At 49.7% G+C, this 26,972-nt stretch overlaps 8 protein-coding genes across 8 annotated transcripts; 5 read left to right on the forward strand and 3 right to left on the reverse strand.

Annotated features, from left to right (window-relative positions):
- Window positions 1-1,113: 1,113 nt before the first annotated feature.
- Window positions 1,114-5,298, reverse strand: Z518_00727 (uncharacterized protein; the record flags this gene model as incomplete). Its single annotated transcript, XM_013421328.1, has 1 exon — window positions 1,114-5,298. The coding sequence occupies one exon, from the start codon at window positions 5,296-5,298 to the stop codon at window positions 1,114-1,116; it is 4,185 nt and encodes a 1,394-aa protein (XP_013276782.1).
- Window positions 5,299-5,750: 452 nt separating this feature from the next.
- On the forward strand, window positions 5,751-7,165 carry Z518_00728 (histone acetyltransferase type B subunit 2; the record flags this gene model as incomplete). The annotated part of the gene is made up of 3 exons (XM_013421329.1): window positions 5,751-5,772; window positions 5,829-5,991; window positions 6,040-7,165. The coding sequence occupies 3 exons, from the start codon at window positions 5,751-5,753 to the stop codon at window positions 7,163-7,165; spliced, it is 1,311 nt and encodes a 436-aa protein (XP_013276783.1).
- Window positions 7,166-10,892: 3,727 nt separating this feature from the next.
- On the forward strand, window positions 10,893-12,523 carry Z518_00729 (uncharacterized protein; the record flags this gene model as incomplete). The annotated part of the gene is made up of 4 exons (XM_013421330.1): window positions 10,893-11,359; window positions 11,430-11,815; window positions 11,874-12,344; window positions 12,399-12,523. 4 exons carry the CDS (start codon window positions 10,893-10,895, stop codon window positions 12,521-12,523), a joined length of 1,449 nt encoding a protein of 482 aa, XP_013276784.1.
- A 1,338-nt stretch (window positions 12,524-13,861) lies between these two features.
- Z518_00730 (uncharacterized protein) lies at window positions 13,862-14,359 on the forward strand (the record flags this gene model as incomplete). Its single annotated transcript, XM_013421331.1, has 1 exon — window positions 13,862-14,359. One exon carries the CDS (start codon window positions 13,862-13,864, stop codon window positions 14,357-14,359), a length of 498 nt encoding a protein of 165 aa, XP_013276785.1.
- Window positions 14,360-15,682: 1,323 nt separating this feature from the next.
- Window positions 15,683-18,050, forward strand: Z518_00731 (uncharacterized protein; the record flags this gene model as incomplete). Its single annotated transcript, XM_013421332.1, has 3 exons — window positions 15,683-16,150; window positions 16,211-17,291; window positions 17,341-18,050. The coding sequence occupies 3 exons, from the start codon at window positions 15,683-15,685 to the stop codon at window positions 18,048-18,050; spliced, it is 2,259 nt and encodes a 752-aa protein (XP_013276786.1).
- Window positions 18,051-20,301: 2,251 nt separating this feature from the next.
- On the reverse strand, window positions 20,302-21,063 carry Z518_00732 (uncharacterized protein; the record flags this gene model as incomplete). The annotated part of the gene is made up of 1 exon (XM_013421333.1): window positions 20,302-21,063. One exon carries the CDS (start codon window positions 21,061-21,063, stop codon window positions 20,302-20,304), a length of 762 nt encoding a protein of 253 aa, XP_013276787.1.
- Window positions 21,064-21,617: 554 nt separating this feature from the next.
- Z518_00733 (uncharacterized protein) lies at window positions 21,618-23,120 on the forward strand (the record flags this gene model as incomplete). The annotated part of the gene is made up of 9 exons (XM_013421334.1): window positions 21,618-21,710; window positions 21,761-21,807; window positions 21,973-21,999; window positions 22,050-22,091; window positions 22,144-22,216; window positions 22,281-22,321; window positions 22,373-22,398; window positions 22,452-22,519; window positions 22,569-23,120. 9 exons carry the CDS (start codon window positions 21,618-21,620, stop codon window positions 23,118-23,120), a joined length of 969 nt encoding a protein of 322 aa, XP_013276788.1.
- A 1,382-nt stretch (window positions 23,121-24,502) lies between these two features.
- On the reverse strand, window positions 24,503-25,587 carry Z518_00734 (uncharacterized protein; the record flags this gene model as incomplete). The annotated part of the gene is made up of 4 exons (XM_013421335.1): window positions 24,503-24,651; window positions 24,713-24,871; window positions 25,024-25,401; window positions 25,467-25,587. The coding sequence occupies 4 exons, from the start codon at window positions 25,585-25,587 to the stop codon at window positions 24,503-24,505; spliced, it is 807 nt and encodes a 268-aa protein (XP_013276789.1).
- Window positions 25,588-26,972: the final 1,385 nt, after the last annotated feature.

The raw sequence follows: 26,972 nt of genomic DNA on the forward strand, positions 1-26,972 counted from the left end.
TGCAATTTACGGAGCCAGTCAGAGAGAGTTGAGAAGCGTTCGGAAGAAATTTGCCCACCTTAGCCGAGGGGTTGGAAATAGGTGGGTGTGAGTGTGGAACATAGGATGAATTCAAAAGCGGACATGCGATCCCTCAGGAGGAACTGAGCGTGTGTTCACGCCGAATAGCGTGGGGGTTAGGAACTCGGTGAAATTTTGACGAGCAGATCTGACATGGTGGAGAAAGTCAGGAACACAATAGGTTCATCGAATCAGGTCAGATAGAACGAGAGGGGAAATATGATGCTGGGAGGGAACGGGAAAAGACGGCCAGGGTGCTCATAAGGTTAGGAGCTCGGGTAAACTAGCAGGTGTGCGTCGGCATTTCGCAAAATTCCGACTATGTGCAATGGATGGATGGATAGATGGAGTAAGCTGTCAGAGCTGTATCCTACCACCCGGTGGAGACTCGACAACGTGCAGGTCAAAAATTTCAGGCGCTGGATTACGTGCATCTCCCATTGCGCAAGCGTCGATTCTCGCCGGCGGTAGAAAAGGCAAAAGGCGGGCGACATGGTGGGGATTGAGATTGAAATCGAGACTGTATTCCGGCGACATAGGCGCCTTCTTTGTGCAGAAGAATTGTACGTTATTGTGTGTTGGTGATTTCGGCGACGATGGATCAACTAATTGATCAGCGAAGTCGCTCGCTCGCTCGTCGTTGGAGTTCGTGTTGAAGGGGGGGAGGGTTTCGAACATGTGGGCTGTTTTCTCGCATCGCGCATCGTGTGGAGCAGTTCGCAATTCCTTTTCTCGACTGCGGGGCATTTCTGCAGCGCCGTTTTGACTTTTGTAGGCAGGTGAGGCCTCCTTTTTAGCATTGCCATCAAACATCCAATCGCCCGTTTCTATCTCACTTCGCCAACCCAACGGGTGGAGAGCGATAACATCCGCTCGTTTCCACTATGACGAAAAGCCCTGACTCACCAATATTCCTCGGTCTCGTCCAGCACATGCCTGCAGCGGGGGAGGGAAAATAAGCACGCACACAATATTTGCTGCTGGCACCCAAACAGCCCTGACCAGACATTGGATATCTGTCTTTCAAGATCTTCCCCGGGCTACTCATCCTCCCTATGTCTTACCGCCACGTCCTCCTCCTCGCGTGGCACCTCCTCGCCCTCTGCCACGTCCGCGTGGCGTCGAAGGATGGTTTAAACTCGCAGGCGGAGGGACGTGGTGGTGTGCTTTTGGCCGGAAATTGGGATTGTTCTGGATCACACCTGCATGAAGGTCACCTCGATCGACCGCTGTATATCCTGCTCGAGTCGTCGGAGCCATTGATCCGTGTCCTCCACGGCCATGACCGTTGGCAAGCGAATTCGATTGATTTCGTAGTGGCGTCCATGTTCCAGGAGAATGTCCTCGACCGTTGGGTGCTTGTCCAGTTACAGCACCACGCCACGATCCTCTCAACGCGGGTGGTGTCTGAGCAGGTCGGAGTTGGTCTTGACCATTGATCCGTGGTTGACCGTAGCCGGCAACGGTAAGTGGAGATGGACTTGGCCTATTTGCTTTTCGGGTTGCACTGGCCTTTGATGATGCTAGAACTTGTCTGTTACTGAGATTCAGCACCGACCACGTAGGCACGGTGGATCCTCGGAAGGGAGAGCATCGATCTCCTAAAGATGTCCCACTCATAAAAGAGACATCAAAGACAATGTCGAGCCACGTCTCCCTCGTGGTTTGTGTAAGACCGACGACAGTGCCCTTGGACGCGATGGGAACTTTGCCCGAGTCGGCCACGTAGATTACTCGATCCCCAAGAACGAATTTCTGATGTCCTAGACGCCATTGAGCATCGGAAGGTTTCAAGAGACCGTTTCGAGGGACGCCACTGATCGTTTTATTCTGCGGCGGTGGTTCACTGCGCAATGCTTCATCGGCTGCCAATTCGATCTGCTTGACAATTTCAGAATCCAGTTGTTCGGCTTCCAAGGGCACTTTTTCAAAGCTCTTGGATTCGATCTCTTTGAGCCATGCTTGAATTTCTTTCACTTTTGCCTTGGCTTCTTGCTCGGTACCAGGAAAATAGGCCGTGGCAGGCAACATGTCTCCTTGAGGATTGGCATGGATTCCAGCGATGAATTGAGGGAATTTGATCATATACTGCTGGATCAATTCAATGGCTGCTTGACTGAATTCCCATCCGCTCTCACTCTTTCGAGAATAGCCGAGGACTTTGAGCTTCTTCGCTTCGAACTTGAGGTTGAGGCCCAAATTGGCTTTGGTGTTGTCGTCGACTTTGACCGAAAACGACGATGTGATCTTTGCCAATGCCAAGGCGTTTAAATTGAGACTTCGAGCAATTTGATATGACGGCGTATAAGGCGACAATTTCTCCGCATGACGAGCGATTTCGCGTCCGAATTCGGTTTGCCGTCCTTTAGAAATGGCAATCAAACATTTTGCTTTGCCAGCTTCATGGCCAACGACACTGACCGGTCTTCCGTATGCATAATCGCCGAGGAAAAAGGCGTTTGTACCATCAGGAAATTCTTCTTCAATGGGTACGGCGGCTTTTTCGATGAAACGAACATCCTCGCTGATCACACTTTCCACCACAAGTTGACTTGCATGAATCGTTTCCAGACCGGGGAGCTCGGCGAATTCTTTGACCGTAGATCCATCATCAAGTTTCCGAAGACCTTTCAGCATCTCGACTTGGACCATGGACTCCACATCACCGGTCAACATGCCAAGTCTCTTGCTGTACCATTGTTCGATCCGTTCGGCCTTTTTATGGAACTGGTCGATTTCATTTCCGGTATGTTCAACCGCTTTGACTTGACGGGGTCCGGTTTCTGGCATGATGTAATCGAACAGCTCGTCTGATACCTTGACCACCTTGGCCTCCTGCAAAAAGGGGTAACCAACAAAGACGCGTCGGTTCAGGAGGAGTTTGGCATGTTCGGTACGAGTTCGGTTTTCCGTGTCCGACAAGGTGATGATCATGCTTTCATTTCGACTCTCCTGCTGGAAAACATTGACCCCGTGGAATCCTAATGAGCCGGTGAATGGCAATGTTTTCAAGCTGGGGAAACCAGCCAAGGCGGCAGCTCCGAGCTGGACCCCATCAACCAAGCCAATAAAGGGCTCCAGCCCGTCCATGGTGGGAAGCTCAAATTCATTTTGAATGCAGTGACAATGTGGGAGATCCGGGAATATGCCGACAAGGGAAGACGGATAGGTGTAGTCTACCTCTGGTGAATAGGTGAACTTGAGACTAATGCCGAAGTCGTTTCGAAGACGCTCTTCTTCTGACAGTAACTTATCCTGAGGAGCCATGGCACTTAACAACCGCTCTTCGTCGATAAATGGGATTTTGACCACGGCTTCCCAATCCATTTTCTTGCCATTCATGTCCAATTCGAAATCTCGAGGGTAGAAGTCGATGATCGGCGAATCCTCGGAAGTCATCAATTTATGATACACTTCGGGGACGATCTTCTTGCTTCGGTCTGGCAACACTCCCATCAATTGCTGGAACGGACGGAACGGTTGACCAAGTTGGAAGTTCATGTCTGCCCCTAGGCCTTTCTTGACATCGGAAATCATGGGCGAGTAGTGATACTGATAGAACCATGGCCAAGATGCCACACCTCGGTAGTAGTAATACAACACCCATTGCAAACCTTGGACATAGTTTTCTGTCAACTGTTGCATCTCTTGATCGTTTTCGAGGCCCCATCCAAATTTTTCCTCGTAGTATTTATCTTTCCACTCAAAGAATTTCTGGTCATATTTCTTGTTGAGGTCCTGCCGGGTTTGTTCGTCGGTGGCCTCCTCCACTATGGCATTTTCGTATCGTTTCAGGACTCTTGTGACAGCAAGCTGTGCTTCCTCTTCTTCGTCAGACTCTGCGTCATCTTCGGCGGATGGGAACTCTAACTGAATAAAACGATTACCATCCTCATCTTCTTGCGTCGCCCACTGAAGATTCAAATCGGTCGCCAATTGCTGCACGAAGCGTCGGTCTCTCGCAGGAAGAGTGGGTGGTAGATCGAGCGGCTGTCTCGTAGCCGGGTCTTTATTCGCGGGAGAAATAAAATATCTCTTGACCTCTTTGAAGAGTGTCTTCTGCTCGGGGGAGATTCTAATTGGACCCCGCAATGCCTTCACCGGTGCATCTTCCTCCGGGGTGTTTCGTTTGGCATTGATCCATTTGGCGTCAGAATATTCGGCCTCAAAAAAGCGGAACTCAACCTCGGCCAATGCGTCAAGAAGGACTTCCAATCTGGGCAGGTTGATCACTCCTTGCTCGTTGATATAGCCTCCCAACGTGGGAAGAATCTGTTTGTATTTTTGAAACATGAGCGCCAGCGCTCCTTCGTTGATATGCAAATTGGGTAGGTTGGGTAGAAAATCGTTGCCCACGAAAAAAGCCATCAAAATGAAGTCGTCAATGATTCGTTCCATGTCGTAGGTAAAGCCAAGGTCGCCTGCCCGTTGCAATTCGTGTTGTACTTCTTGGAACTCCAACTCCAGGTATTCTCTGACGATACACAGATGCATGAGGTAGAAGTTCTGATGTTCCAGCTCTTTGGACTTTTTGGTTGATGATCTCCCAAACGTGACTTCTTCTCGCAACAAGCAGAAATGGGGATCATGGCTGAGAAGTCCTAACATGATCAGATCTGCATCCAATCCGTACAGACAATGGCGGACGTTAGGGTCGTAGCCGGGCTGTGCTTTTGCTTGTCGAATGTACTCCATGATCTTATGTTCGCCCTCTCCGGGTACTTCGTGGCCGGATAAAACCACTTCCACACCTTGCCAATCAACATCCTCGGAGACTTTTTTGCTGATGAAATATTTCAGCTGCTTGGTGAGTTTGGCCATAAACTCGGTGCCGGGAGTAATACAATTGCTGTCAAAAGGATCTTCTTTGGGCATTTCCAGGCCTTCCTTGATGGCCTTTTCTCGGGCTTTCTCCGCGTCTAAGGCGGTACGAAATCGGCGAGCACGCTGCTGATTCATCTTGGCTCTGGGCGCTACCCCATCAATGGCCATAAAGAACAGCTTCTTGGGCTTGATTGTGCCAAAAAGGTGCTCGATGTAATTGAAAATTGCAATGAACATTTTGTCCTCCGTCATGCGGAAGGATGGAGAGTCCGAGTCTTTGTGTGTGCAGTTGTGAATGATGCCATTCATATCCAAGTAAAGACAGTCGAATTCGGGAATGCGATTTTCGGCAATCAGCTGTGATATGGCAGGATATCGCTCGCTCAGCCATCTAAAGAATTTAGGAACACCCATGGTGGCGACGGGCGCAGACCTCTCCCTCCCAAAAAAGAAAGGATTCTCGAGGGTGGGAGGTGCCGGTTTTATGTACAGCTATGGACGGAGACGGTGAATACGGTAGATTTTCAGGATTACATTCGGAGAAGAAGGGTGGCAATATGTCTGGTGATTTGGAAGAATCCGTCTTTGAAACTCGAAACCACATATTGGGGGAGAATGAGTGCTGCGGTGACGCCTGCCTGTGCCAAGCCACTTTAGCACAAAAGAGAAGCTAAACTCCTTCAGGACGCCTTTGGACGCGTCTTGGATCGATGGAAAAAAGGTAACCGGTCGCGCGTTTGCGAATCTTCCATCAACTTAACACGATTCATTTGATGAACACTCTTTTATTTCCTTAATCTTGCACCGAGCCCATCTTCCTCCTCAAACCTCCCCACCCTCCCCGCTCTCACCCCAGTCCTCCCACAATGGCGGAAGACGACGAGAATAGTGCGTGGAACAGACTTCACATTGCATTGTAGACGACATACTAATTAGCCCACCAGTGAGCGAAGAGCTCAACAACGAAGACGCCGAAACCGAGCAAAAGGTGATCAACGAAGAATACAAGACCTGGAAGAAAAATGCACCATTCCTTTATGACATGATTCTCAGTACGGCCCTTGACTGGCCTACCCTCACCACGCAATGGTTTCCAGATGTCTCCGAGTAAGCACAGTGTCATGATTGCCTTAGCGATGGCTAAACCGTATATAGGGTGCCGGGCACAAACTACTCAAAGCACCGCCTTTTGATCGGCACCCACACAGCGGAGGGCCAGCCCAACTATCTCGAGATTGCCAACGTCCAACTGCCAAACCCCAGGAAGCCTGACGTGAAAGACTACAATGAAGAGACGGGAGAGATCGGTGGATATGGTGGAGGCCCCTCCGGCAAAAATCAGATTGAAGTCAAATTCCACATCGTCCAAAAGATTGATCATCCGGGTGAGGTCAACAAGGCTCGGTACCAGCCTCAGAACCCCAATATCATCGCCACCATGTGTACGGACGGACGGGTCATGATTTGGGACAAATCCAAGTTTACCAGTACACCGACCGGAATGCCAAACCCTACCATAGAGCTGAGCGGACACGAAAGAGAGGGATACGGACTGAGCTGGAATCCTCGTGAAGCCGGTCAATTGGCCACGGCGAGCGAAGACTCCACGGTCAGATTATGGGACGTCACACGAGCATCCAAGACAAATAAGCTGGTGAAGGAGTCTCGTAAATACACCCACCACGACGGCATTGTCAATGATGTTCAATATCACCCAAACCTACCACACCTGCTGGGAACCGTATCGGACGATTTAACGATGCAGCTTCTGGACCTGAGACAACCTGACACGACCAGAGCAGCAGCCAAAGGAGAGAATCAACATCGAGACGCAATCAACGCCATTGCTTTCAACTTGGCGGTAGAAACTGTGGTCGCAACCGGCAGTGCCGATAAAACGATTGCCATCTGGGACTTACGAAACCTCCGGGACAAGTTGCATGTCCTTGAAGGCCATAACGACAGCGTGACGACTCTGGAATGGCACCCGTTTGAGGAATCAGTCCTTGCCTCAAGTAGCTATGATCGACGCATCATGTTCTGGGACTTGGCCAAAGTCGGCGAAGAACAAGCGCCCGAAGACAGCGAAGATGGACCTCCAGAGCTTCTCTTCATGCACGGCGGACATACCAACCGTATCAGCGACTTTTCGTGGAACAAGAATAATCCATGGGTGGTATGCAGCGCGGCAGATGACAATTTGATCCAAGTATGGAAGGTCGCAGAGGCCATTGTTGGACCTGATGATGAAGATGTGCCTATGAATGAGCTGGAGGGTTAGAGACTTGACGTGTCAATATGCTGTCACGCCAATGGTCCCCCTTCTCCCCCTCCTCTATTTTTTTTGGGTCTTTTTAAATGCATCACCAACATCATCTCTTTCCCAGAGGAAGATCTAGATCTTCTGAAAAGGTGAATTGATGGGGCTGGTGGATGAATGGCAAAAAGAATATGACTTGACTTGGCTTTTGACGAAGCTCCCATCGCATTCTCACGTGGCGAGGACTATCCTGTATTTCTACACAAGAATGATCCAGGCATCTATCTAGACGGTCATGAGCGGGTCGAGATAACATGGGCGGGGAGCCGGGAGTCGAGACGTCACTGTTTGCCAGCTTCCCAGAGATGAGTCACAAGCAAAACGTCACCAAAATGATATGAAACTTCTGACTGCCCTGCAGTAGTACGAGTACATACGACCGAACGCATCTTATTGTTGCGAGATATGTCCACTGCGCTGCCGCGTAAAGTGCTCTAGAGTCGACCGAGGTAGACAGTTCTTCCTTTTCTTCCCTCTTCTATCTGCCAACCACGGCAAGTTGGATGACGTTCGAAATCTTAAGGGGAGCTTAATAGCTTAATCATACGAGAAACATGTCATCAAGAGGACGCTCGCATGAGGCTCGGCAGACAAGGTTGGTCCGTCCGTCATGAGTTCTCGGGTCCCAGATGTATGAGCCATGCTACGAAATTTCAAGTTTTCCCTAAATACCAATACATCGAGTGTGAGATATCTTGGACTTCTCAATGTACATCAGCAAGTCAGGGCAGTTGCAAAACGAGCGGGACCACCAGGGGAAGACAAACTCAATATACTCAAGGGTCTACACCTTCTGCTGCATGCTCACCGGATCGGCTGTGGGATATAGTGACTCTCATGACGCTAGCATTTCTGCCTCGTGAAAAACCCAAGTCGTGGAATTTTCTGGTCCATAATGTCTTTCCAAGAAAGCCGTGCTATCAGCGTTTGGGTAGTTTTTATGCTCCTGAGCCTGCTTCACACTTAGTATGGCACCTGCTTTCGAAGGTTTTCTAGGTCATTCCTTGCATCTTTCGCAAGGCTTTGGCAAGGTACGCCATCGAAAAGTGACACACGGAACTTAATCTAATCAAGGTGACATGGTATGAGTAGCTTGGCCCGCTAAGGCAGAAGAGCATTACATGGATGTTTTATTCGTTCGCATGGTGTGAACGAAGTCTCTTACGCATCGTCTACGGCAGGAACAGCTGTTTTCAAAAATGGGCAGGACTCTCACAGTACAGAATCCTATACAGTCTTCTTTCCAGACAGGATCAACGATACTTTCACCGAGATTCAAGAGAATGAGCATGATATCAGGAAACGTTACGCCGATCCTCCGACTCCCTCGCGTTCGTCCAGCAACATGACAACCAGATCGAGGCTCTCTTGGAAAAATTTTTTCATAAGCTGGACGAATTCATATCTCTGATCCAAGTATCAAGCTGCGATTTGCAGAGTTGCTTCATTTCATGGCTTTCGATGTAAGCAAAACCCCCATGATAGACAATACTCCAACTTGACGAGATACGCAACTTGGACAGGGTCTCGACCAATTCACATTTGCACGACTCTTTAGCTTCCTCGATGCTAGTCACGATGTGAATGATACCATTGCGAATCTAGTCCAGAGCCTTTGCGAAAGCGGAATCATGACACAGGTGCCATTTTATGGAAAAGCGGACACTTACCCACGAAAAAAGACACCCCTGTATCTGCTTCTCTCTCCACACGGCGACTGACGTCCTAAAGAGATACCGAGAAGATAAATGACAAGACACGGGATGTAAATTGTCTTCTCCTATCTCTTTCTGACGTTGCCGGCGTATATCCGGGCAAATCCACAATTGATGATGTACTTGCAATCTCCATGGGTGCTCTGTAAGTCTCCTCCGCGCATGAACCTTCCTCTTACTCGTGAAGGAGCTAACGTCTGTGAAATGGCCAGCGGTGCCGGGTCAGGCAGCACCGCGTCCGCAATGTACGGCCCCCGCCGGCACGTTCTTTCGGATCCAAAGGTGCACGAGAAACTGGTGGCAGAGCTTAATGAATCCCTCCTTTCAGAATATTGTGCAGTACATCGAGGCGCTCTTGCTCCCGTATTTCAGGCTTGCTTGAAGGAGGAAATGCGGATGCAGCCTGCGGCCAGTTTCAACACTACTCGTTATGTACCATCAGGCGGCGCAGAAATCGACGGCAATTATCTTCCAGGAGGAATGCGAGTAGCAGTCAATGCATGGGGGAATGCATCGTAACAAGGCAAGCAGTTGACGATGATGCAGAAACTTACAACCCGGAGAGATGGTTGAATGCTCTCAAGGGCCAGTTGAAGAGGATGGAAAGATCTATGTTCAAGGTAAGGATGTTTGGACCCTCTTCCACCCAATCTCTTCAAGCATTGGCCTACCGTTATGATGCTGACGACTTTACGTCGTACACAGTTTGGCGGAGGTTCACACATTTGCATTGGCAGGTATCTTGCATTGTTCGAGATCAACGAAATGCTGCCAACGATGTTTTGGCGCCACAAGGCTCAACTCATGAATTCAGGAAAATCTCTTGACATGTTCAGTCAGGCTACAAGGTACATCTGGAGAACTGTTAAAAAGGTTTGATCAAGCCAAATGGGATTTTGCACAGACAATGTTAAGAGCCTTACGTTGAAAGGGAAGAATCTGCACGATGCTACTTGGAGAGCAACCTGAATCGAGAAACAGAGGAAGATATGCAACTGGGATAGGAACATAAACGATCAAGCGTATGCCTCACCAGAAATTTCCGGTGGGACATTTGAATTGATATTTTATCGTTTCCCAATCTACAAAATATGTGGGACCGCCTTACATAGGACACTTTTACCAAACCCTCCACCCCTCAATTGCGACAGCTGTTATTCCAAAAAGGTTAGATTTAGGCAGGACCAGCCATACCAATAGAACCGCACATCTCCAATGGCGTGCGACTCACACCATTCATTGCATATCAAGTTACGCGGCCCCGTTAACTAGCTTTTGGAGAGGATTGGGAAAGCGTAATAGCGGCAATGAAACCTCACTCTCCCTGTTCAGAATTTAATCTTACGAAATGTAACTCAGGAAGAGGTCTAAGACCTTCCTACCAAGCACCTGACAACGTGCGGATGTAGGTTCTTATGTCGATCAAACGATAATATGTTATTGCCGCTATTACGCCTTGGCCCAATCCCCAGCAGGAGCAGGTCACGAGAATCGGTTGTAGATCGTAATTGCAGGGCGGAGAAGTTGAAGGAAGAGACCAAATGGTAAGGCCAGTTTTGCAATAGACGGTAACGCGTAGTGCTGTTACCCCGGATCCAATTTGTATCGTGGGGACGCTTTGCTTGGGGTTTGTACGATACTGTACCCTGGACTTTGCCTCGGACGTAACGGTTAATGTATGGGGACGAATAAGAGGATTCAGCCTCACGAAGCTACCAGACCAATTGCATCCTCCAATTGGCGAGGATTGGGGCCCACTTAACGCCGATCGGGTGCTGAGGTGTGAGAAGTTGCGACTTGGCTGACGGAGTTAGGGATGTCGGATGCCCTATTTTGGCATCCATAAACGCTCCCACTTTGTCCAAAGGCGTCCCAGAAAGATGTGCGATGGTAATAAGTAGGTTGATATAATACAAATACGGCCAAAATTCCAAATGCTCCTAGAAAGATCATACGTCATTTGAAAAGGGGAAATGGATGCCACCAACGGAACCAAGTTAGAGATCATCCCTCTCGTCATCGATGGGAAACCCACTAGCGCAAATCCATCCATCACATTCCCGGTCTTTGGCCTGGAGCAACAGCGAGACGTCTTCCTTGCAGAATCTGCAGATGTAGACGCCGCTGACCGTGCGGCCAACGCGTCATGGAAGACATTTCAGACCTGGAGGAAAACACCCAGCGTTGATCGTCGACGACTGCTGAATCGCTACGCCGAGCTTCTTCGTAACCATGAAGAAGAGTTTGTCCGGTTCCAGCGCCTGGAAGTCAGTATGAACGAGATATGGGCGAGAAAGAATGTTCATCTCGCTGCGGATTTGGTGGAAGAGATCGCCGCGTGCGTGACGAGGCTGGAGGGGCTTATTCCCCCGACCCAGACGGAGGGGAGCATGGCGTTGGCATTTCCGGTTCCAGTTGGACCAGTGCTTTCAATTTCGCCGTACGTTAGAATCGAAAACGGCCCGGAATGCATGGTCAAGAGATCATCCGCTTGCTAACAATGTCTGCAGATGGAATTCACCAGTGATATTGGGAGCCAGATCCATTGCCACACCGGTTGCTGCCGGCTGCACGGTGGTGTTCAAAGTATCAGAAGCCTGCCCAAAGACTCATCACTTGCTAGTTGAGATTTTCAAACAGGCCGGACTTCCCGATGGCGTAATCAATGTGCTCCAAACTCGCCGCGAAGACGCCGCCGCTGTGACTGAGGCGCTTATTGCTCACCAAGCGATTAGAAAAGTCGAGTTCGTTGGCAGTGTCGGCATTGGCAAAGTCATTGGCCAGCTAGGGGGGAAGTATTTGAAACCCGTGCTCATGGAGCTGGGTGGCAAAGGCCCAGCGATCGTGCTTGCTGACGCTGATCTGAAGGATGCGGCTCAGAAGTGTGTCGCTGGTGGTAAGTCATTGTCTCCTTCCTCCCTACTTATGGTGACTTCGGCTAATGTCACTGTCAGCCTACCTACACCATGGCCAGTTATGCTTTTCCACAGAAAGAGTCATCGTGATAGAATCAGTGGCCGAAAAATTCCAAGAATATGTAAAGGAAGTTGCCACGAGTTTCCCTACCGGCAGCGGCGTCACCTCCCGCATCATCAACGCTTCACTCGACAAACTCAACGATGCTCAAAGTAAAGGCGCCAAATTCCTCGTTGGCGGTCCAGAGCGGGCGTCTAAGTCGGCTCTCAAGCCCACCATTGTGACAGGGGTGACAAACGGCATGGAAATTGCAGATGAGGAAGCATTCGGACCCTCATTCAGTCTCTATATTGTGAAAGACGACAAGGAGGCCATTGAACTGGCGAACGCAACCAAGTACGGCTTGAACGCTGCAGTTCACTCAAAGGATATGCAGCATGCGTTAGAGGTTGCGAAGGAAATTGACACGGCACAAATCCACATTAACAGCATGACTGCGCATGATGAACGTGAGTTGCTTTTCTCTTTTGTTGGGAGCCTCATGCTGACAATGTTTGTTATAGCGACAATCCCGGTTGGAGGTATGAAGGCCAGTGGTTGGGGACGAAACAATGGTTTATGGGGTCTGAAAGAATTCACAGACATCAAGCTGATCACGCTCAGTCCGAAAGGGAATGATTTCATCTGAGCTGATAGTGGTTCCCACCACACTGAGACGATCATTGAGACTACCAAGCCGAAGCTTCGTGGAGCAGTTTCCTCCGAGCAGGTAGGGCTTCAGCCTCTTACCTCGTCCCTATCAGGTCTACGCTGCGTGCTCTATGCTCTAGGTCAGGTCGGTACAGTCATTCCTTCTCATGTACGCATATGCAGTCTATTTTTGCATCCAGTTCTCCCCTCTTCCCCGACAAGCGGCCGAGATTTTCCCTACCTCTTTACCCTGCTGATTCGAGATATTGTCTTTCAGCTCCAGGTCTGCAACGAGGATCCCACCCGGCCTCACTATCTTCTCTAGCGTCTTTCCAATGTCAAGCAGGGCTCGCAGCACCACGACCTATTTCTTGCTTTGTCGGGTGTGTAAATTCACCCGATACTCTCCAAAGGATATCTGATGATTTCTGTCATCATTCGGGTTCGGTTGAAGTGGTCAATCAACATGTGAATGCCTTTTTTGATACGACACGCGTAGCAACATGAGAATCAAACACCAACCTTTTTCGAATTCATCTCACGTCATTCTCGTTTCTTTCGTATAGTCCTCCATCAAGGATCAATTGAGCCTAGTTGGAATATTCGAATCGTATAGTTGACCCGTCATTCGCCAGAACAAGCTGGTTCCAAGTATCAGACCGTGTACGACAGACGACTCTCTGGGCCGTTCAGAAATCTCGCTTTACAATAAGTAAGATCTATACACAAAATCGATTGCACCACCTACCACTTCTTGAAACTCGACCCCCAAGAATCGGATCCGCATCCGTACCGGGGATAAGACATCGGGCTCAAAGCAACACACAAGATGCTACCGAAAGGGGAAACTATCAGACTGATCAAGTTAGTGGACGGGTAAGAGTGATACCAAGGTATTGGAGATGGGACTAACAAAATTGACTAGTCTATTGACATCGACTTGATCGCTTTGAGAGCGATCAAGGGACGAACGAGGGTGCGAGTAGTAAGATCACATTCTTACTCTCTTGGGCGACTTGGCAGTCATGGCAGAAACCAACAAGGGCAGCCCCACGACGATCTGGAAGCCTAAACTCATAGAGGTTTCCTCTCTTCGATATAAAAGGAACGAGTTGTTTAAAGGTGCCACGAAGTCGCCCGCAAATCAGCCTGCTGGAACGGCCGTGTCCCCGATAAGTATCCTGAGTTGATCGTCTATCCGGAGTGCGACGAACATGTCCAGACTGTGGTTTGCTATGCTAAAGAGCACAATCTCAGCATCGGCACCAAATCAGGGGGACACTCATGGACATGTTCATTCTTGCGCGATGGCGGGATCCTTGTCGATCTGGGCAAGATGAACCATTTCAGCTTCAACGTAGAAGCTCAAACGGCAGAAGTGCAGCCGGCAACATACGGATCAAATCTCAACAAGATTCTGGAGAAGCATGATCTCCTGTTCCCAGGAGGTCACTGTCCGACAGTCGGTCTAGGTGGCTTTTTGCTCCAAGGAGGATTTGGTTGGAACTCTCGCAAATGGGGAGTGGCGTGTGAGAGTATCCTAGCCATTGATGTCGTCACTGCAGATGGAGACCTCATCCATGTTAAAAGTGCCATCTATGACCAAAAGGAAGCCCCCAACAAAGCGACGAGCAAGTGCCAACAAGGTGGGATGGGTAAACCAGACTTGAATCATCTGTTTACCGACAATCTCATCTCTTTCATTGCTGAAATGCTTTACACGAGTTTGATGAACGAATCCTTCATCCTCCAAAGCCTGGAGAAGGCCAGCAATCGTTGTTTGATTCTCATGGTTTGGTTTCCACTTTCTTACAAGGTTGTAGTATTGTCTTGACGTCAAATTCAGGCCAAATTCAGAGGAAGACTCAAGCACTCTTCGAGAGGCAGAGTACGGAATGATTGCAATACGATGAGCCGTCGCCGCTGCTCGAATCTCTTGAAATTCTGGTAAATCATCCATAAAACGTGGATAGACACCAAGAGGATTCTCAGTCAATTCATGGCCTTCATGATCAAGCGAAATCACGGTCAAAACCCGTTCTTTTTTACTCACACGCTCAACTGACTTGAAGCTGACTCTACAATGCCAGTTACACCCTGTTTGTCGAACCGCAGTCCTCTCCCGCTTCCTCCTGGACGTGATTTCACCATCGGAGTTCTTTTCGACACGATCCTCGAGGCCACGAGTATTCAGAGACCTTTGACCGTGATAAATACACTTGAACTGCGAGCCTGGAACTTTCGCACTTCCTCCACCGCCGCGGACGACGTCGAAGCCTGCTACAAGTGCGTACGCCCTCAAACGCCTCTCAGCTTCAACAAGAGACTCGAAAATCTCGCCAGTAACAGGAATCTGACGCCATGGGACAGGAAAAGCGTTGACAAGACTCTCAAGAGGCGCACGAAGGTGTGGAGCGCACCCTGAGGGCGCTCGCCAGAGGTCGTCGACGGGGGTAGTTAGCCATGAAGGCAGCAGTAACAAGAGAAGGTCAAAGGGTCAAACAGGACTCTACAACACCAGGAAAGTCTATATAAATCGCGAAGCTCGTAAATGCCAAAGGTATGTGAGTGCCTCAATTTTGATGTTTTGGTACCTCGATTTGTGCGATTTTACTAGGGTTTGGGGGGGGGGTGTTAGGTACCTTTACATCACTGGTTGTGTCTTTCCATCCACTACGCCAAATCAAGCTTAATTAAATTCGCTGTTGTACGAGGTTCGCTGTGGGTGGTCGCTCTCCCGAAACATTCCCCTCAAAGTGGGCACAGCTGTAGATTCTGGTGTTCCCAGAAGTCGCGGGTCGATGGCCGCGTATTGCCGCCTTCGGTCTTGTAGCCACAAATAGGGAATCAAATGTGTTTCTTGCTTCGCAACCCAACTAGGGGTTCAATGCGTTAGTGCTCCACAGCCACACCATAAGTTTGGACCGCGCCTCCGCCTTGGGGAGAAAACAAACACTAGCGATACCTGTCAATTTACACTTCATTATCCCCTTAAGGCGTGTTTTCTAACCTTGTACCTGTAAGCCACAATTCTTTGATCACCCTTGGTAACAGCAACCGTTCTTTGACGACAATTCGACCCATAACCAAGTATTTCCCTCGTGCCCAGATACGAAACCACTATCACTAATCCGCTCTAGAACAGGCCGCTCGTTCGATGGATGATAAACCCAGGCATCTCCGGCCCCGAACGGCAAAACGGAAAGTTATCGACGCGACCGACAACGACAGCGTCGTGGACTCGGGTACCAAAAGGCGAAGAGCATCAGTTCGCGAACCCTCCAGCACCGCGAAGAAAGCCCGCAAGAGGAGAACCTCACCACAGGACAAGGGTGCTAAAAATGCTAGCCCATCATTCTACAGGACACCCAGCACTAAGCGCATGACCTCTCATGCCAGCATGATAAACCAAGGGACCGTGGTATACGCTACGGACATGGAAGCACAGATTGCGGCTGAAGCTCGTGGAGTAACGAGGAAGAATATCCCGTGGGACACATTCCGTTCGATATATCTTTCTGATTTCGGAGCAAAGCCTCAACAGGAGCTGGCTGTCAACTCCGTGCGGAAGGTTGGCGAAGAACAACTGTTCTGGGGTCGGCTGCGCCAGTTGCTTTCCGACGAGGTTCGTTATTCTGGGTGCGCCTTCATGCGTCTCTCAGTCCTCCGCTAACTTAGCGACCAGGCTCTTTGTGACCTCAAGCTATTTTATGGCGGTACTAAGACTCTACCTGATGCTAACAAGGGTAAGGAGGTGCCTTCTAAACCCGACTTCGTCCTCCATGTCGGTGAAGACTCTCCTACATGGGCGGATGTGGATCTTTTGTTCGAGCATACGCGAAGCCAAGAAGTGGTCACCAAGAAGTTCTCACAGTGGCTGCGTGGTGCCTGGAGTGTTTTCCACCATCAACCTTTCCGCCGTCACCTCTATGGGATCATGTTTATAAAACCTCGTGCCTATGTGTGCTACGCTGATCACGGCTGCGCCGTGTACTCCGAACCCCTCTATTTCGCGACGAACATTCAGCACACTCAGCTTCTGGTGGACTTTCTTACATGGTTCATAGCAAATCCAGGGTATCGTGGAAGGGATCCGACAGTCGAAAAAGAAGAAGACTGGACTTATATTCGTCATGCAGGGACAACATGGGCTGAACTGCCAAAAGGTCCGCTATGTTACCGCCCTTGCCTCGTCGGCAGAAATATCCGGGTCGCGCTGGTAAAGGACCAAGGTGCCAAATTTCCCGAGAAGAGGGTGGTTATGAAAAGCACCTGGGAAGAGAAACTTCCACCGGAATCGTCACCGCCGTCGGAGGTAGAAGTTCTCGAAATTCTTCTCAAAGCAAACGTCCGAGGCCTTCCACAACCCTGTGCCTTGGAGAGCGCGATAGTGAGAGACGATGGCAACTTAGAGGTAGAAACCCGCAGCTTCCCTGAAAACTGTGAGGTTGCACTCTCCGCACCAAATACGAACCTCATGGCGAAGATGCAGGCAAGCTTCGTTTCCAGTCACACCTCGAAACCCTTGGCCCCCGGTGCCAATGTTGGTGAGCCTCTCGTGCCCCGGGTCAAAATTCAAAGACAACAATTTAATGAACCCCTTGAGGTCCGCAGGCGTCTTACCCGCGTTTTGATGTCATACTGTGTACCGTTGAAGGAAGCCATGCGCTCTCGCGGCCCGGAATCACTCATGCGAATCATACGCGATGCCATGATCACATACTATGAGGCGTACAAACTTCCAGAGTTTGGTTTCATCCACGGCGGTGAGCACTTTATGAATGTTTGTCTGCTAAATGCTAATCAATTCAATAGATATCTCCATTGAGAACATCTTAGTTCCTGTGGAAGGTTGTGTACTCACCGGTGGCCTTACGTATAAGGATCGAAGGGGCACACTAATTGACTGGAACTTATGCTTTAACGCTCACGGAGCATCATCCAGCAGAACTTTTAGAAGCGGTACTCCTGCCTTCATGGCGCCAGCTCTCCTTCAAGACGAGCCAATCTCTCGACGAACCTTGGGCCATGATATGGAATCATTCTTCACAGTCATAATCTGGATAGCAACGCTGGATTTCACCGACGAAGCCGCCTTTCGGGCCAAGCCTCTGGCTACTGTGATGCTCGACAACAAGAAAACTCCAATGGACATTGTTGCCAATAAGGGGTATTGGTTCGAGCATCGGGGACACTTCATGAAGTCGGTAACTAATTTCTTTGAGCACCCATATCGCGATGATGTACGGTTTCTTACGTGCTTATTTAAGCTACGCGAAATCCTCTACCCGAGTGAAACGTCTGACTTGAACACATTCTTGTCTAGCAGTTTTGGGAAAGAAGACAACAAAGTGACGGAAGATGCTGATCCGATGAAGGAGGCACTGTTTCGGGAATGCATGAAGGAGATCGATGACTACCTACACGAAACAAAGGGTCGTGATGAAATGCAGTGGATCGATTCTAACACGCTAGCGCGACGTACTCCAGAGAGTCTTGTGCAAGAGGGGAAGAGAGTGGATTGACTTGACGCTGGCGACTTGATACAACTCTGTATGTGAGGAAATTAGGTCTCAGAATCATGCTGCCACAGACTGGGCTGGCCTCTAGACGGGGACGCAACGGACTTCGGCCGCATCAATGTGAAGCAGGGAAGGAGTGTCAGGGGAGCCAGGATAAGGAGAGGCGAACGTCGGGGGAGGATGTGACTGAGATTCTATAGCGACGTTCCGGACTATTCCTGTTGAACAAGAGAGTTATCATGGGCAGGCCGCCTAAACCGGAGGCGGATTTTCTGGCAACAACTTTACATAGTTTGGAGGGGTGATATGGGGGCTGCCAAACCAGCACCTGTCTCGACTCAAATCAACAACCAACACACCACACAACAGGCCAAAGTGGGAGCGCGAGCTTAAGGATCACTTCAAAGGCAGGTAGGTAAGAGCGTCAAGGTACATGAAGGTAGACTAATAACAGTTGTGCCCAAAAAATGTCTGTTGCTGTCTCTGCTGTTGTTACGTCTCTGTTGTGCATGTTTTTTCCCGTGTCTCCCTTCGAAAGAGAGCCATCTGCCCAACATTTGCACTGTTTGCTTACTCTGTCACGTGACTGCTTGGCATAGGCCTACCTCACCCCATCACAATAGCCAGTCTCCTTTGCCGACCTATACATTGGCCATGACGGTAAAAGACCTCTGGAAGTACCATAACCGGTTCTCAGGAAGGATTCTTCCTTTGAACTACGGCAGATCGTATCGAATTACTCAACATCTCCCATCCGCTCGTCGCAGCAGAAGCGTGAGTAGTGATCGCTTGTGGGCCTTCCCAACCTCAGAGACTAGGAGGTTTTCCGGCCTCCCACAAAGCGACCAGTCAATCAATCTTGTCCGAATCACACAATCGACCCTACACTCTGGGGCTATACCTAATCAATTAGTTACATTTGTTCCATTTCAAAGGGTCCAGGGCAGTGTTCTCAGTTGTTCGAGTTATTCGGCTGCCGCCAACGTTTAATCCGCGATAACTTTTGGCGTAACAGACCACTCTCTTCGTACGTCTTGCACCTAGAACTAGATGCTAGCTGGAATCCCTTAATCGGATCCTCGACCCTGAACCCTCACAGCGTTGCTTGTCTGAGTGGTCCACAGACTGGATCCGATCCGTGGACCATTTCGACATCGAGTTTCTATCAAGTAGGTGGCCCCTCCCCCGAGGGACCATGTGATCCACGGATTGGATCCGATGGCGGTGGTCTACAGACTGGATCCGATCCATGAACCATCGACTTCCTATCAAGTAGGATCCCCCCCCGAGAGGCCATGTGGTACATGGATTGGATCCGATGGCGGTGACCTTCGTCCTCACGTGACAGTGCCAAGCCACGGGCTCACGTGATTAGGCGACGTGACAGTCTGTATCTGGCCGTCTGCTCGTACTATTCCTTTTTGGGTTAGTGCTCATTTGGCCGCGACGTCGATTTCTTTCCATTCCTCATTGATACAATTGCAGCCATGGACGCAACTACTCCTTCTACGCCTCCACGGAAATACTTTACGCGTGATCAGCGTCGAGACATTCTCCTCATGCGCCGTCTCGGATACACGTACGAATATATCGCAGATTTCCTCAAGGTGTCACAACGCGCTGTTCAATATACTTGCGAAAAGTAGCAGGCAACTCCACAGCATTCAAAAGCAGGAAGGCCTCCACGACTAAACAAAGAAGAAGCCGATCGAGTTGAAGAGTTCGTCACTAGCTCAAAAAAGACGCGGAGGACGACATATTTACAAGTAGCAGAGGCTCCTTGGCCAGAAGGCGAAGTCGGCGCTGAGAGCGTAAGATACGCGCTTCCAAAAAGGGCTACCAACGTCGGGTTGCTTTACGAAAACCTCCGATGTCCGAAGCTAATCGCGTCGCTCGACTCAACTGGGTACAAGAGCATATTCATTGAACGAAAGAGCAATGGTATCAAGTTCTCTGGAGTGACGAAACTTGGCCAACGAGAGTGTAGTAATGACACATTGGCTAAGTTACTCTAAGCAGTGAGTCATTCTATTAGAGCTTCAAGAATTTTGATCTTGATTGCAACAACTGCACCGCAGTGACTCCAAGCGTTTCAAATTGTACTTGCCAGCTCGCGGTGGCTTTAACTCGACAAGGGCAGGAACATCCGTGACAATGGACGGTAGTTGACATGTCTCTAATCTTTAAGATATTATTGTAAACTGCGGTTGAACCAAGGCCAGCGCATGTTCTAAGAATGGCTGCCATTCTGTGATCATAAGTCATCGAGGTTGCACGTCTCAAGAAGATCTTGAGTCAATTTTCCCTTTCTGCTATATCCTTCAACATATCGGTCTCCCCACTCACCCACCGTATTGTCATACGTTGTCTGAGGTTTTAGCTCGCAAAGATGGCACATATTGGCTTTTAATCCTTTCATAAGACCCAATCTAGGATATTCCTGTGGGCAGGGAAAGTCAGCATGCAAGATCTTCTCAGCCGAGGGTACTGTCCAGCCTGCCTTGACCACGCGGTTATACTCGTCCCAGCCCAAAAGTTCGCCTGGTACCCTATCTGGTCCCTGAAAGTCTGCCCATATCCCATAACTGCACGCTTGTACTTCGGGCTCTTTCTCGAACACAATGGATCCTGTGGTATGTAGAGCTATTGCGTCCCACACCAGCTGCAATCTATGCTTGTCCCAGTCTGGAGCCTCCCTCTTGAGGAAGTTTCGGGCGGCATTGGCTCCATCAACTTCAAATCTCTTGTCTTTTGATATAATCTCAGAGTGGGGAGGGTGGCCGATGGGAAAGCCGAGGTCGTGCATAACTGCAGCAACGGCATGGGCCTCGCGGTCTCGGTCGGGGAGGATTTTGTCGGCGATGATAAAACCTAGTAGAAAGGATCGGATGATGTGATTGAAAGTGTCATCTGTCGAATATTGACGGACGAAATCTATAGCTTTTGTGATGAGCGGCGTATCAGGAACAGTCACACCTGCGATCACTTTCGTGGGCAGGGACTGAGAAGCGGCCATGGGTTGAGGGAATATCGGTAAAGACACAGTAAGCGACAGGGTCTGAAGATATTCTTCACCTTGAATAGTCGACTCGTAGTCAGTGCAATTGACGCAAGATTCCTCAGAATGCCTGCCCCTTGAGGAGGGGTGTCTCTCCGAAAGATAGTCAGAGGGTCCCTGAACGTGTTCAATTGTGACAGGTACAAATACCAACTGGTAGACTGCCTTATTTCAATGCAACTTTCGGGGCGGCTCGTACGCCGGTGTGGGTCACCGAAATGTCCCCGCTAATCAAGGTCACTAGATCCTTGGTAGGCTTGGGAAAATGAATCCAGAGGACGGGCTCATTTGGCAAAGATGCTATCTCTGCAATGCCGGCGACAAAGCTAATTAGCAAGCCAGACCATCCCCGGCACATCGGTTGAGGATTAGGTCGGCAACTAAGCTTGGATGAACCCATGCACCCCGAGAACTCTGATCATGAGAGGTGAGCGAGAATTAATAAAACAACAATGTTCTCTTACTTTGTTACCGTGCCTTTCTGCTCCAACCGGTAGGCATATTTATTCTCGATGGCTTCTGCCGACCTTGCCCAAGGCGAAGGAAGTTCCGCCACTGGCAGATTGCCCAACGAAGAGGGAGAGTCTCAAGCGGGAATCGTCGCTGTATGCATGCTTGCTTCCGAAACTCTTTTCCACTGATGACGGTATCCTAGGTTGATGAAGACGTCGATTCTGCTTTTGAGGATGGTGATAATTTTTCGTGAGTCCAGTAACGTCGACAGAAGAAGCGTTGCTGAAATGACGCTCAAAGAGACACGACCTCTGTTGCATCCTCGATATATAGAGGGCGTATGATAAATGGCAGAAAGTTCTCCATTCCTAACCGGTGGACATATCTGAACGTGCCCATTGCTGACAACCGCAGGTACTCATCATTGCGAGATGACTACTGGTATGTTCTTCCCTCAACAGTCCAGAAGGGGCTGCTGACAGGCTCAACAGGGGTCCTTCTGACGAGCAGCAATATGAAGCCTTGAATGCTGGGTGAGCAATTCGCATAACGCTGACGAGCGTGGAGTTAAGAGATATCGGTTAGCCATTTGCTTTACCTGGTCCTGGATGGCAATCAGCCGAATCCATTGTTTCGATCGCCGATCGCAGAGCCACAAGTACGGCCTTAAAAAGGTTACTTATCTCCGGAGAGGAGCCTTTCCGCTGATTTGTTTGCATCAGTATATCCTCGATGTAGGGACAGGACCTGGCACATGGGCGATGTAAGTTGAGTTTCTGCTGCATCGAATGCATGACTTCTTACCGGACACAAGTGATGTCGCCGACCAATTTCCTTCTGGTAGGTCAATATATAAAGAGTTTCAGTGATATGTCAGTCTGAAGGAGGTCCAGCAATGGTGTATGGCGTTGACCTCTCTCCGCCACCCACGATATGGGTGCCCCCCAATTGTTTCCTCCAGGTGATTTGATGGACCACGACGAGGTAGAACTCAAGTTGACGTAGCACAGGTGGACGATGTCCTGCAAGATTGGACGTGGCGAGAGAAATTTGATCTGATTCATATGCGCCTCATGTTGGGGGCTTTCACAGACACGGAATGGGCTGAGGTTTACAGGAAATGTTTCGACAACATGAAACCAGGAGGATACATTGAACGAGTCGAATTGGACGTACGGGTAATGTCTGACGACGACTCTCTCGACCCCGACTCGCTGTTGGCTGGGTGGGGTCAGAACTTCCTCGATTGCGCACAGCGAGCGGGTCGTCCTCTAGACACGCAATTGACCATGAAGGCCAAGGTCGAAGCGGCTGGGTTTGTGGATGTCCAAGAACATCTATACAAATGCCCAATCGGACCGTGGCCCAAGGACAAACTCCTCAAGGACGCCGGAAGAATCAATCTGGTCCATTGGAGCTCCGGCCTGGAAGGATGGGCAATGTTTTTGTTGACACGATGGGGGGCTCCGGAACCATGGACTGCGGATGAAGCCAGAGTATATGTTGCCAAAGTGAGGGAAGAACTGAAGAAACCGCGGCTGCATATATGGCATTATACGTAAGTCCTCTTGAACGAGAGTCGACACTGAGCCATACTAACTCGGCTGTGGTAGTCGACGCGTTTGGGGCAGAAAACCGTGATGGCGTACGTTTGGAACAGCGTACGACTTTGTCAAGCCTGCTGATGCACACTCTGTCCACTGGATGAAGTGGTGTGGCGTGCGTGACGGGATGATGGGAATACCTAGTCTCTGGGGGATGCCGATCAAGGGAAGCCAAAAATGTGCCTGACGAGAACATCAGGTACCAAGCTTGCGCATGCATTGACTCGCAAATGTACAAGGAATTATCGAAAAAGATGAGGACCTTGAAGGCATTTAATAGTAGACAGGACACGTGATGGTAGATTCTGCGAATATGCATTTCTCCTCATAATTCCGTCCGTGGTTGCACCATTTCGGCGCAACCGGAGCCTCTCGTCAAGGTTCCTTTCGCATCCTGGGCGGCTTCTCCCATACCACATCAAAATGTACTCTAATCTGGACCATCCATTCCAATATAAAAGCGCTGAAGCCCTGACTTGTTGTACAGAGGCAGTAGAGTGCTATCTTTGAAACAGGCGTATCCCCACTCACTCAGATCCTCTACATTACCGTCTTCTGCACTCGCTAGCTCGACCTTTTCCCATTCCCGCCTTTAGTATCACAGTAGGATTTCATTCTCAAGAATTTCTATGTCTGGTCTTCGATCTACATCATTTTGTTGAGGACTAAAGTTGTATGCAAGGACACGCGAACAAGAAAAGAGGAGCATATGCAGCTGGCGCATCTCTTGTCGCATCTCCCTTGGTGCCTCTCATCTGTATCGAAAGCCATTCTGATAGAACCTCTCTGGGATCCGCGTACAGTAAAACATGCCCCCTATGGAATTCAGGATGATCAAACCCTTGTAGGACGCTAGGAGGGTGCTTTGATAGAGAGTCATTTCCCGAGCACGAACAACAGGAGAAGTCGCCGGTAAGATTGCCGAGAATCCAAGGACGCGGTTTGTTAAAGTGTGTGTATGAGGGCTTTCAGGGATGCCTAAATCGGCTGAGAGGCGCATAATATTGAGATGAGAGCCACTGCCGTTATGAGGCCTATGCAATGTGTCTGCAATTGGCGGCCGCAATAGAATGCAAAATAGATGAAGGAAATCGCCGTACTCCAAATGACAATCACTATGCCCAAGTGATCAGGTCGTTGCGTCAAGATCACCCAGGACGATCAACACCATCCCGCAGCTACCAAATGCGTCAATCTTCAGAGAAGCTCTTGGAGTTGAGCGGTACGGGGAAAAATAGCCAAGGCGTTTTCCCCCATCAAACGTAAACGGCCCCGGACACCGGTAATGCAAGCATATGTAATGCCAGACGCAGTAAAGACCACCATGGCAAGGCCAAGGATTAAACCTTGCTCGAAAAAAGACATCCGTTGTCCCCGAGGCTGGTAAGTCTTGCTCGCTTGTAGTCTAAACTGCTTTCCAGTTTCGGGTCTGGCATTTGGCATCGACAAAGGTATTTGAATCGTAGCTCGAGACTCTGCATTGACAGGGCTGTACGTGCCCACATTAGTTCCCATTCTTCAATCCAAGGTGCGCAGGGGTTTACACTTACTCTGAGGGTAGTAGCGAGACAACCGGAGGAGCTCTATCAGCTCTCGTCGAGCATTGAGTGTCCGTTCGCCGCGATCTAGCGTGATTCCTTTGACATATTCATTTCCTTCGAGCAACAAGTCTCGGAGCTCAGAAAGAATGGACTTGCGCATATGCGTTGCTACCGCTTTCAGGTCAGTAGCATTACGATCCACAAAGAGAGCGGGAATGCCAAAGTATGGTTCCAGAATACGGATGGATCGATTTTGCTGGGTCAAGGTTGACCTCCAGTCCTCACTTGCTTGGGGATCTTGGAGGACGGCTACTCCAAACCGTCGATTTCGATAAGCTTAGTGCCCTTTTCTCCATAGTGCGAGTCCATTCTGAAAGCCTCGCGGTCGAGACTATCATGGATGATTTCCGCCAGAACTTTACGGACGACTGGTGACATTGGTGCCAAAATAACAGCTGGACTTCCAGCTGCTACTGCACCAGCCAATGGCGTCAATGTCGACGATACCGGGCAACAATCTGTCGGTACTATCAGAGTCGGACCCAGAGGGACGAGCCGCTTTGGCAAGCGTTTCCCCGTCTTAATCAGTTTCTCCTTCGCCAGAGCATCTGGTAAATCAAGGTCGTCGTAAAGAAGTTTGATCGTGGAAAGCACTAGATTCACTTCCTGCTCGGAACTTTCCGGGGTCGAATTCAGATCTACTTGAGAGTAAACACGTCCAGTCCCTTTTCGTCGGGTTAGAGGCGGAGCTTTAATATCTGACCTTGTTTCTTCTGAACTTGGTGATGCATTGCAGAAAGCTCTTTCTGTCGTTCCAATACGTTCTCCACCTGGCCTTCGATGTAGGCCGTGTTCACCGTCGCGTATACATTCGCGGGAGACATTTTCTGTCTTGTTCGAAACGCAATACCCAGGCGTGGTCGATGATATATGAAAAGTCCTTGACCGAGGACTTCTGGATTTTCCGACTCCCCCTGGTCAAAGGGGATCAAACAATATGAGAAGTCTCAGCCTGCCATATCCATTCTAGACCGATCAGCTCCACACGCGACAAGGCAACCGCCGGTGGTTCCATCTGGATTGCCTGACAATTGCAGGATATCGGCCCCGGAGTCCTTCCAATGAAACAATGGACCATGTGATACCGTATATACGTGATCAAGACGTCAACCGCTGGCTTGCAACAAATTGCATCTTCTCAAGAGTGCCACCGTGGCTTAAGACGTATCGACCCAAAGGACGCAAAAGGCACCGGGTACGTCGACTCCTTGAGCCTCTGTATAGGCAGGACCCCGGTTTTCTTGTTTGCCCATGGCTCCACTATGATGTTGGGCGAGGAGTCCGAACCAGCAAAACTTTGGCATCAAGTCGGCGACGATGCAATTCGCAGAGGGATTAAGAGGATAGCCATGATGGTACTGTTTGCTTCCAGTGCTTTAGCAACGGGACTCTCTGCTAAGGAACAATTAGGGTGCACACTGGGACGCACCGGGTGACTTAGTGGACGTGAGCATGAACCCGAATCCGCAAAAGTTGCCTGTCGGAGCGTTAAGGACAACCGTTATCTCCCCTACAAGCTCAACCCTGATCTCGAAAGAGGACAAAGAATGATCGATCTCTTGCGAGCTGCGGGGATCAACGCGCGTGTGAACAGGAAGCTTGACTGGATTCACGATACTTTTCTCATCGTGATCCGAATGTTCCCCAATTGTTTACCTCTACCAACGACAATCGTATCTATGAATGCGCGCTACGATCCACATCTCCATCTCAAGATGGGAGCAGCACTTCGGCCCATGAGATACGAAGATACATTGATAATCGGCAGTGGAGGGTCCGTCCGCAACCTATACCGAAGCCACTGGATTCAGATGGCATTGTATGAGGACAAACTTCGCTCAGCCAGTCCCCCCGGGTGCATGGGCTCTGAAATTCCGGCAATCCCTGGAGGGTGTAATTATGGAGGATACAGGGCCGCAGCTCCACAGAGCCATCACCCGCATGATGAAACATCCTCAATACAAAGAGGCTCATGGCACTGATGACCATTGGATGGCTTCGTTATTCGCCGCCGGGGCGGCAAGGAAACGAAGAAGATAAGGGACCGAATGTCATGTTAGCAGAATGCTGGGAGCTTGTCAATATGTGCAACTCACAATATCAGCTGGGATCTTGGGATGACTATAGCAGGTTGGAATAGACATGGCAGCTTGATCGTCATGAAGGGGCGTTTGGAGAAATGGCACGTAGTGTAGTTACCCATGCTTAA

This window comes from Rhinocladiella mackenziei (genome assembly GCF_000835555.1).
Source record: "Rhinocladiella mackenziei CBS 650.93 unplaced genomic scaffold supercont1.1, whole genome shotgun sequence".
NCBI classification, from domain to species: Eukaryota; Fungi; Ascomycota; class Eurotiomycetes; order Chaetothyriales; family Herpotrichiellaceae; genus Rhinocladiella; species Rhinocladiella mackenziei.